This window comes from Thalia democratica, unplaced genomic scaffold (assembly GCF_965202585.1).
Source record: "Thalia democratica unplaced genomic scaffold, ktThaDemo2.hap1.1 HAP1_SCAFFOLD_892, whole genome shotgun sequence".
NCBI lineage: Eukaryota > Metazoa > Chordata > Thaliacea > Salpida > Salpidae > Thalia > Thalia democratica.
Window position 1 is genome coordinate 22,531 of NW_028139840.1, and position 11,893 is coordinate 34,423.

Here is an 11,893-nt window from a genome sequence, read left to right on the forward strand (position 1 = left end):
TGAGGTAGTTTTTTTTATGAACAGTGTTTCACTTCAATATCAGTAATTCAATAAAGTTATTGTTTTTAAAGTTAATATTTATTTAGTCAATGTTGCTAAAATTCTTCACAGTAACTATAAAGCGTTTCATTTTTGATTTTTAAAGCTTCATCCTGACAAAAACAATGTAATTTTTAAACTTTTTCAAACAAATACATTATGAGAGATTAAAGACTTTATAAGTAAGTTGGATTTTTATAGTTTGTTGAAAAAAAAAAATTCACGTAATGACATTTGCTGCAAGAGCATTTCATCGGACGATGATTAAGCTTTTTAATTTTATTACTCAAAAATTTTTTTATTGTGTTTATGACTTTCCATGTTAGAATTTTAAGTAAGCATATGTCCTGCTTTTATCAACAAAACTAAAGGTAAAGTTTTCTAAACGTTTTCAAAAAATGTTAAAATAACAAAACAACACAAGATTATGTGTTGAGAAATTATTATTGTTATACTAATTTTGTCTTAGATATTTAAAAACAGTTACTTTAATGTGAGCTCTGATTTCAGATAGAGTTGACAAAATTACTTTCTGTTGAACTCAAGTATAAGAATCAAAGTTATATTGGTAATAGAAATAATTTTAATCTAACTTAATTTAAGAAATTTAACCTAAATTTATTAACAAAAATCCATAATGGTTTAACATATGTTTCTAAGAGTTTTCTTATGAACTATACTTTTCAAGTGCACTATTACTTTAATAAACACATAAAACAATCAAATTCTTTATTTCTATATATAATTTGGAATTTAAAGACCATTAAAAGTTTTAGTATATATTTCTTTAACTCTGCAGACTTCAATATTTTATTAGTCTGGCTCGCAAATGGCATTTTAGACCCTTAAATAAAAAATACTTCTGATCACTATGAAACCTCATCGAGTAAACAAACGAAATATGTTCAAACTTTATTTTCTTAAAAGTTTTAATGACATCAGAACTAGATACAATTGTTAATCAACCCAACTTTGATTTTTTAAAACGATCCGTGTTCGACTATTTTTGTTGACTAGATAAATAACTTTATAATACAAACACATATTTCTATTATCTTAAACTCTTATGTTCTAAAGTAAATTTAATCCTGGTAGGCAACTTTTGAAATCAAGAGAAACAGATTTAATAGAGTAAAATTTTTATGCACTAGATTTATTAAAAACGCATATTTGCAGGCTACTGTAAACTTTTAAAACTTTACTTGAAAATTATGAAAACAAACTTTCAAAAGCTAAATTTTAATGTAATACATTTTATTAGCAATACTGTTTAATATAAATTAAATTAGGAAAAACTTGTAAGTATAAAATAAAAACTTTAACTTAGATTGTATTTTAAATTATTTTAAGCTAAAAATTACGGTGCAACAATGATAACTTGGTGTTGCTGTTTAAAACATTTTTTTAAAAACTAAGTTGATAAAATTAAAAATTATAAAGTCAAGTCATAAATGTAAATTTATTTAGTTTTTGAATAAAACATAACATTAGTTAATTTAAAGACAATACCATATTTAGATAAGAGTTTAGTTTTATTCATTATAAAGTTATATTCATCCGGAAATGGTCGTATCTTGATAAAAAAAAACTTAATCTGATAAACTATTTAATTTAATCCACTTGACTTTTTTTTCAAACATAATTGTCTGTAAATGCTTGTGCAAGATAATGAAATCAAAGAATAATAAGAAAATTTAAAACTCTGACAGTTTAGTGTTCGACCATTTTGTATGCTGATTAGGTTTGTACAATTCACGGCTCAATGGTTTTAAAAATAAGTCAGCTAAATATTTTATAGATATTTTTGTAAAACTGTTTTTAAAGTTTCTAAAGACAAATTTAAAGCTTATAAAAAACTAAACTATTTAAAAAACATTATGGTTATTTTAAAATTTTCGTACTTTGTTTAAGGGAATGTAGTTAAAGTGGGTAATTTTTAAGAATGAAGAAGATGATGTAGTGCCCAAAGTAGTGATTTCCATGGTCAATGTTGGCAGTAGTAGGTTTTAAAAAGAGTACAATCCATTTTAAAGTTTTTGTTGTTAGTTGGTTAATAATAAAAATGTTTGTTATTTTTTGAGTTTTCAATGCTAGAAAAGTTAAAAAAGCCCAAAAAAGTTTCGGAAGCAAATGGTGTGTAGCTTAAGGCCATAGGGGGGTGAAACACTTTTTTCACAAAAATTAACTTTGGCTTTTATATAAAAGCTTAAATATAAACTACAAGCCAGTTTTTTAATAATCAAAAGTATCATTTAACTTGAGATATTTAATTTTTTGTAAAAAGTTTCCGTATGGACAAATATTTTGGGGTCAATTTTCTCAGAAATTTAAAAGTTTACTAAAATCTATCTTCTCCTTCATTTTTTAATCAATCTTCTTCAAATTTTCAGGAAATGTTCCTTTTATTATAAAAAAAAATTATTTACAATTTTTAATAAATTAAAGAAATAAAAATTTATCACAATAAAAAAAGGTGTTTTTTTTATTAAATATTTTTACACAAATTTTTTTGAATTTCAAGATAAATATTATTTTATTGTATAAATATAAGACTGTAAAAGTTTGTAAAAGATTGCTAAAAAAATGTATGAGGAGATATATTTCAAATAAATAGTCTTTTATGATGTTTTAGTTTTCCCTTCCCATTGGGAACTTATTATGCTGCCTGACTTTGACTGGTAATATCTCAAAAATTAACCCGATTTTTTTAAAACGGTAAAAAGTGTGTTGAAGCTAAAAAAAAATATTAAATAAGATCAACTTGTAAAAACATGGAAACCTCCCTACGGTCTTAACAACTGAAAGGTTTTCCACCCAACAATGAATTGAACATAGTTGTGATGTGGGCATTACATTTTTTTTGCTATGTTCTTAGAGAAAAAAAGACAAGCTATGACATTCAGATATTCTAAAACAGCTTTAAATTTCAATCCTCTTATATAATTTTAGTGTACAATATACTTTATTTTATTTACAGTTTGAAACTTTTATCCTTATTTTGTCCAATAATGATATATTAATGCCCTTAACATAACTGCAAAAATTCCTATCAAATTTTCTTTACACCTTTTAATAAATTGGTTTAGCTTAAATATCATTTTGCTACTATCAAAAGTAATTCTGTATTTGACAAATCTATAAAATAATTTTCTAATAGTGCAACTGCTTATAAAAAATAATTAAAACAAATACCAAAAAAAGTGATGGAGTTTGAGAATGTGCTGTAATTTATTAAAAACAAAACATGTTTATTTACAAAAGATGTATAAATTAGACTTGAAACCCTGGAAAAGCCTGCAAAACCTGGAATTTGAAAATTAAGGCTAAAAAATCCATGAAGAATCTTGAATTTGAGAAAATAAAAAAATACCTTGAATTTTAAACAATGTTTACATATGAAGTAAAAGTGTTTGAGTTTAGAAGAAAATTTAGAAAATTCTATTATATAGTTAAAATATTTTGTCATCATCAAAAAATTTTTTATTTAAAAACACGTTTTAAGTAGGTTTAAAGTATCTTTTCAATGTTTTTATGGTTTTTAAACAGTTTTTGCCTTAAACTTAATTTAAATCTAAAAATAGACCTAAAAACAGGAATTTTTAAAATCCTGGTAAAAAGTCAGAATACCTGGAAGAAGTTACTCAAAATCTAGTGGCAACCCTGTGGTTAGAAGTTTTTTACCCGTTTAAAATATTCAAGGTAACAAATTAAAAAAAGACTGAAAACAGTTAGGAGTAAAACATATGTTGTTTTACATTATAACTTTATTTTTAATGCAACTTTGCACACTATAAGATCTACTAAATTAAATTAGTTTGCTTGCTTATGTTATATTTTTGAGTATTTTAGAATATTATTCGCAGTTTTAGTTAAAAAAAATAAGTATTTTTAACTCTATAAGTATATGCTGGATTGACTTCAGTTGTAAGTTTTTAAACTTGGGTTTCTCAAAATAATAATAATAAAACTGATAAAAAAAATTAAAACTGTTAAGTTTAATATGGCTAACATTTAAGTGTGATTTACTAAATGTAAGTATAGTTAAATTGATATGCTTAACTTACTCTGTATAATTAAAATATTTATTTAAATAAAAACAAAGTTATTCAGGATCAACTGTTTTAAAGTTACTTCTATACCTCTAACAATTAGTAAACTCAATATGTATTAAAACATATAAATACAAGTTTTCTTTTAATATTTATATGTAAAAAATGTACTGATTAAACTTAAACTTAAACATATTTTAGATGCCCTTTTTTATTATGTACTCTTTTTAAAGTGTTTATCATGTTGTCATAGTTGCTCATTTACTATTTTGTCAAAAAATTATTATAACTGCTACTTGCTGATTCTAATTGAAAATTACCAAAATAAACATAGGCTACTTTTAAAAGCAAGTTAATGACTTTCTGCTGACTTATAGTAGTTTTATTTGTTTTTTATAATACAAAAAATATTAACGTTTCTATTACTATTTAAATTCTATTTCTAAAAATTTATTTTTTTATTAGGAAAATGGACAAAACAGTAACTCGGTTTTAAATTATTTGTTTGGTTTTATAAGTTATGCTCAAACAAGAGTTAATTAAATCAATACATTTTTCACAATAATAGATTACTAAAAAATTACAGAATTTTTATACAAAAATGAAATAAAAAGTTCTAATAAGTTTTTATTTATAAAATAAGTAGAAAACTGTCCTACTTTTAACAAATAGAAAAGTAATACATAAAACATTTTTCACTTGCTTATTCTAGTTATTTTTAAATTTAAACATTTATTTCAAATGTTGTTAGAATATTAGTACATTTAACTTTTTGAATACAAAATTATATTTTTAGGGTGTTTTTTAAGCTGTTAGATGTTTTAAGTTTATAGCAACTATTTTTTTAATTCTGGTTTAAGATATGTAAATTCATAAAAAAGTTTGTATTTGATTTATAGTTTAAAGTATGAATTTTGTTTTTTAAGAGTTTAAAGCCAAATAATAAAATTATAGCAAAACAGTTAAAATATACGATTTGTAGGCACAATATTATTTCTACTCAAATTAACTAAAAAAATTCTCTTCTGCATTCAGTAGATATATTGTCGACTCAAATTTAGTAAATAAACTTAATGTTGCCTTTTTAAAATTAACTGGCTAACAAAGGTTTGAAATTAAAAAATTAATCAATCATACAACTTGAACAACAATCAAGATCAAAAATAGCTAACGTGAAAATGTAAAAATCACTAACTTTTTATTCAGATATATAAAATTGCAAACTTGTTCAAACATGACATCGGTTTGTTCAATTTGTCACGAAGACAACAAACCGAGCGTGGAGAGTGTGTGCGTGACCATCTGCGGCCACCTGTACCACTACGACTGCCTGCGCAAGTGGCTGGGCAGCAGCTCGACCTGCCCTGACTGCCGCGCCGCGATCACGCTGGCAAGCGTCGTGCCCAAGATATACCCGAACGATGAGGGGAAAGTTGAAGAGTTTGAGCGGAAGCTTGTCAAAACGAGCTGTACTTTGAGAAGGAAGAAAACGCTGGCTTGAAAGCTGCCGTTCAAAGCGCTGGTAAGATCTTGTTTTCAATAGAAATATAATGTTGAAGTTTTATTATTAACTTGTGGGGTCTCAATACGCAGAAAGCTTTTGACTAATATTCAACTGACATTAATATTTATTTTTCAATGTGAAAATAGGTTAATTTGTGAAAAAAACCTGTTGGTTTAAAGAGTTTAACATAAAAAACTCTTTTAAATGTTTCTTAAAACATTATAGTATCCTACAGTTATCGAATGTATAACCAAACATTTTAGGTTAGAAAAATTAAAAGGCTTCCCAAAAAAAGAGTTATGATAAAATATGTAAATTGACATTGTAGTTTATTTTATACAGTTGTTTTTAATAACAAAAATAATTATTTTATTAAAGTATATACTATATTTATATATTTAAGTGTTTTATAAATTCCACTTCTGAAACACTTTAGAACATATAAACAGGGATCAATATTTAAGTTTTTATTCATTAAGATAAAAAAAAAAATGATTTTTCTTAAATTTTTCTGTTCGATTAAATTCTGTCAACAGTCAATTAGTTTTTAAGCAAACTAGTTTTAAGACTAGGTAACTTTGATGTACTCCGAGCCACTTGGGTTTCTAGCTTTATGTGAAACCGTCTCTGTAACAGATTCGGCAGTTTCGACAGAAGCCAGGTTGGCAGTAGCTTCGGGGCCATCTTTATCTTTAGTTGCTTCATCGGTCTGCGACGGAGTGCGAGAGAGTTTAAGAGATAATTCCCTTGTCATAATTAACTTTTGGTAGAAATTTAAATATAGACTAACAATTATACATATGCTTTATTATACAATAAAATGAACATACAATAAGAAACTTGAGAAGGCTTCTTGCAGTTAACAATTCTTGTTGTGCTGTAATAAATGGTTGCTTGTACAGTTTACTGATTCAGAAAGTAGGAACTTATACTTCCTCGTTGACACCGGATGAAGAGCGCGCGAGACAAAAGTAATAATAGTGAAATAAAGAAAATGAAAGATAAAAGTAATAAGTTTATTCCATCATTAAGGGCTCATGCGTCGAGTTCAATATTCAAATTGATCCAAACTGGAAATTTTTGCTGAAGGACAGCTTGTTTTCTACAGTATTCGTAGGGTTATGAGTATGGCACGTTAACAACTCATATCGATTGGTACGCCCCGTCGACGCTGCTAAAGTAGGTATACAAAATGTATACAGTGCAAGATACAAAAATTACGAATTTATGAACTTAAGTACAAAGTAAATGTTTCTGACAAACAAACAAATACTTGAAAAAAAAGGTTTTGCCGAAGTTCATCTAGCTTTTTTTCAAGATGGCGGCTGTCGTTTCGGACTGGAAACTGGCGTAGTGATGCTTCTTGTTAACGTCGAAATCCAAATGTTCCACTTTCTCGTTAGCTCGGCTGTTTATATAAGTCTTTTTTACATAACAATTCCACATGTCAAGACATGGTTGCATGGTTTAACATGTTGATTAAAGCATGAAACCCGGCGTGACCGGTGGGTGATTCTATAATGCGTTTAAAACGATGCGTCAACTAGCAGTTGTTTAATTTTTTCAATCAATGTGATATCTATAGGAATGAATGTTATGATTTAACGAAATACCGAAGGTATTTTTAAATAACCTTAAAATGAGTTCGGGGCGTAAATGATAAAAATAAGCGTAAACGTTCTAGGGTAAATGAACCTTTGGATGTTGGGTTATTAACACCCTTTGGTTTCTGAATTATTTTGAGTGGCTTGTTTTTCATTTAATAAACAATTTTAGAGACATAAACAACAAAAAACAGTATTAAGCTGTACAGTGGATGAAATACTAATATAACAAACTCTAAGTGCTATGCACATATAAAAATAACCAAAAAATTGCTTAAGTTTTGGTTTTTTAGGTTATAAGTTTAAGAACTTTCCTAAGAAAATTTAATTCGATTAGTTAGTATACTCTTTGTAATAAAAATCTAATCTTGGTTCAACCAATAAAATAAAAATCATCTCTTTGAAACCTATTTTCTATGTAGTGCACAATGATTGTTAATTATGCATTGACCCAAAAAAAAGTAATGATGAAATTATGGGAAACCCTGATATATTTATTAATGCAAGGGTGCACAACAACTTATCTTTCGACAATTTGTAATAACTCTGAACTGTTTTGCTTTTTATTTTAAAAGCTTTTTTTTGAATATATTTTTACCATAACGATCTCATAAAAAAGCCTTAAGGATTTTTCATTTAGTTCTTAGATTTAAGTTGTTTCAGAGGTATGACTAAGAGAAGTTTTGAAACTACATATTGGTGTAATTTTTAATTGTTGTGGTACTTATTGTTTAATAAGTGCTTTTTTTTATACTTTTTCTTTATCATAATTTCTGTACTTTAGCAATTTGTTTTTTCTTCTAGCTTCATTTGATTTTTTGAGACCTTGGCACTTTTTTTTCAATTAAGAATTGCTGCAAATTGATTTGTCACAACTTTAATTGTCTAAAAGTATTATTTAATTTTGAAAAGTTAATCTTGTAAGACTAAAGCTCTTTAGACAGAGTAAATACCAATATAAATTATTTATAGTATTTTATTTATGAATTTTCTAATATACTACATTAAAATGCATAATAAATATTTTATTTCCAAAACGTCGTTTATAAAAATATTTTTAGCTGCATTAGAGATTTTAATTAAATTTTTAAACTTTGTAAATAATCAATAAGAATTTTTATATGCAGTAGAAGAAAAAAAATGTTTTCTTTATAGTATAGCAAATAAATATGCGTTTATAATAAATGAAAAGCTTATCTAGTTGTTACATGTTTTATTTTAAGCAATTTAAAGCTCAAATATGGTTGGAATTGGAACACTTTTTTTTAGATTACAGACAGAGTGCAGTTTCGAAAAATATTTTTTTTACCGAATTTACTGCTAAGAACATTTTTTAACTACCCCTTGATTTTATTTCCATCAAAACAGTAACTCAATAGTCCCTTTAAAGTTATAGTTAAAGTAAATTAACATTCAGCTAAAAATGTTTGCCAATGTAGATTTAAAAAAAAGTTATTAGAAGGTATTGATTGTAGTACACTTAATTTATTAGTGTATATTTTGGCTCATTAATAATTTATATTTTATTTAATTATTTTTTTTAAACTACTTGATACTATTTCAGTCTATTTTATTCAAATCAGGCAGACAGCTTCACTATTGTACTTATTACAAAAACAATGCAAAACTTTTAATTTAGAATTAAAAGTAATTTAATAAACAACTTGGAAATAAACAAAGTTTCAGTTCAGCAAATTATAAAACAATTGAATATCTGTCAAATATTTAAGAATTTTCTAAAAGAGTTACAACAATCAAATAAAGTTGAAATAAAAACTTTTAGTGAGCAATAAACTTTAAAAAGCTAAACAATATATTAATTATCTAAATCCAACTAAGATCTTTAATACGAACTTTATATTTAAACAATACTAACTGATACATAAATAAAACAAAATCCTAGATTATAATTGTTTTTGTAAAATACTCTCTAAGTTGTGTAGCTCTAAATACTTAGAGTTTATAACAATAAATAATGGTAAGGGTTAGGGGTATCAGTGATAATAAAAAATACTAAGTAAAAAAATAACTATAATTAATAAAAAGATTTAAAAATAAATAAAAATTCAACCCAAGCGAAAATGTCTTAGTGTAAAATTTTCCGCTTGTGCAAAAGTACCCTCGTGAAAATGTGACAGCTACCCATACAAACCAGCCACAGTGCGATTGCAGTGATACTTTAGTCAAAACTTTCTAGATATAGTTCCAAAACTAAACTTATTTGTTTTATATCGTTTATTGTTAAGTTCTGTTTTAAAAAGTTTTTATTACTTGTATTGTATTTTGATTTTGATTCTAAGTAGTTAATTCTCAATTTAATTACACATTCATGTAGTATATTCCTTTTAAAATTAAATTTTGTGTAAAATGTATGACCACATTAAAATATTTTCTAAAGTATAATGTTCTTTACTTTTTAGTTTTTGATATGTTCTTTAATAAAATTTATAACTACAAAAAGTCATAACTAGCTTTTATAAGTAGTAGAGATAATAATAATACCTTTGAGTATCATTTAGTTTCAAGTTAAGTTTGAATTTAATTATGGTTTCATGTGGTTGTACACTATATTATAACCCTGCAATGTATTCTATTCCAGTAACTTTTTAAATTTTTATTTTAAGCTGTGAATTTATAAATTTATTTGTTTTGATGTCATAATTATTTCATAAGTTGAAAAAAAATGCAATTTATAAGGCTGTTCAAAAGTACATATTAAGTACTTTATGACATAAACTTCAAAAACTTTCAAAAAACAACACCTGTCCTAAGAAAAGAAGTATTTGTTGTTACAAACTCGTGCAACTTATATATTTGAAAGCACACTACTCTAATTTCAATTAATTTTTGCACTATATTTTGTTTTAACTATTTTTAAAACCTTTTTGTTAAGCCAGTTCTCCTCAATAAAAAAAATAATATTAAATCTTAACTGTTTTTAAAGTTTAGTTAAAACTTGTCTATTAATAAAAAGTCAATTTTAAAACTCTCAGTACTTTTTATATTATATTAACATTCACCCTTCTAATACAAACATACGTTTTACATGTTTCCTATTCTAAACATTTAACTCAAAAAGTTATGTTTATGGTTTTTTATTCATGGTTTTAATTTTTACTGATCACATTAGTTTTTTTAAGTCTTATAAGAGTTAACATAATCAATTAGAAAATACAATTGAAAAATGAAAGCACAAACATTTTTTATCAAATTAGTTTTTGTTCCAATAAGTATTTTGATTTAAACAACACTCACTAATATCTATTTGTCTTATAATAAGTTATCTTCAAATATTGAAAAAATAAAATATTAAATATTTTTTTATTTAAAATAGAAAATAACTTGTAGCTGTTATTTATCTAAACTTAAAATTTATAGATAAAGAACAAGTAAAGTCAATCGTTGTCAATGCATATGGGGATGGTAAGTTTGTAATCCTGGAATACCTAGTAAAAGAAAAGAAATGGGTTCATGTCAGTAACTCGCCATTACATAATGTAAAAGGTTTTTTCAAAATCAATGAGGAGTATTATATAATGGGAAAGAGTTCAAACTTAGGTCAAGGAGTCTTGTCCCAGTCAGAAAGAAACGCATTTCACCAGTTTGAATCTGATAAAATTGACGTAGATTTTTGCGCCTGCGTTTTCAGAAACCAAATTTTTATGGTGAACGACCACGGCGAAAGCAGGCTGTACAGTCCGGTCAGCAAAAAGTGGAGGACCGTCGGGTTGAAAGTGGACTACAACAAATTTGCAGCGGTGGAGTACCTCAACCAAGTGTGGCTCATAGGAGGCGAGGTCCAGCACGATCGAAGCGACTCTGAAAGCTTGGACACCGTCGTGATATTCGACCCAGTTTCAAACAGCCAGATCACTTCGCCCGTCAGAATGAAGGTTAAAAGAGACAGCGCCAAAGCGGTCGTGTACGAGAACAAGTTGTTCGTCTTCGGCGGGTGGAACGAATGCTCATATGAGCTCAACAGCGTGGAAATGTACTCGCCACGGACGAACGAGTTCACTCTGGTGGCGCCGATGAAGAGGAAGCGGTGGAACTTCGGAGTGTGCAGGGTAGGCAACCTCGTGTACGTGTTGGGAGGGGAGAACCAAATAGATTTTGAGGACGAAGTGACAAATTCTGTAGAAGTTTACAACTTGGATACGGATCAGTGGCACGACGGAGTCGATCTTCCTGAAGCTTGCTCCAGCGGGTTTGCGTTTGCCAGCGATGGAAAGTACTCCAACAAAAGTTAATTATTTAAGTTATTTTTGTAAATACGTAAAATTAATTTTTATTCTTTAGAAGTATTAACAAAACTTTTTTCGAAAAACTCTCATGTTTTATAATAGTTTTAGAAAGGTCCAGTACAAACTAGATAAATTTTCTTGCAAAAGTGTCTTTTAATGCAAAACATCTCTAATTTGTTGGTGATGGCAACACAAGTATTAAGTATTTAAACATAATTTTGTAAAAACTGTCTGAAAATATCTTCTGAAAGAAGTACTGATTAACATTTAAAGTAGGACTTTACTGCACTAAAATACTAAAAAGTTATTACTATTTAAGCTAGGTGTAAGAAGTTTTTTTAAAGAATCAAGTCTGATTTAGTGTAACAAGCTACCTACAGGTAAAGTTAAAGATATTGTTTGCCTAATTTCTGTTTAGTTTTACTTTACAAGATAAAAAACTCAATATAACGA

General features: G+C 26.8%; 1 protein-coding gene across 1 annotated transcript; it reads left to right on the plus strand.

The window, feature by feature from the left end:
* Positions 1-10,732: 10,732 nt before the first annotated feature.
* Positions 10,733-11,446, plus strand: LOC145847345 (kelch-like protein 26). Its single transcript, XM_082953577.1, has one exon. It carries the CDS (start codon positions 10,733-10,735, stop codon positions 11,444-11,446), a length of 714 nt encoding a protein of 237 aa, XP_082809703.1.
* Positions 11,447-11,893: the final 447 nt, after the last annotated feature.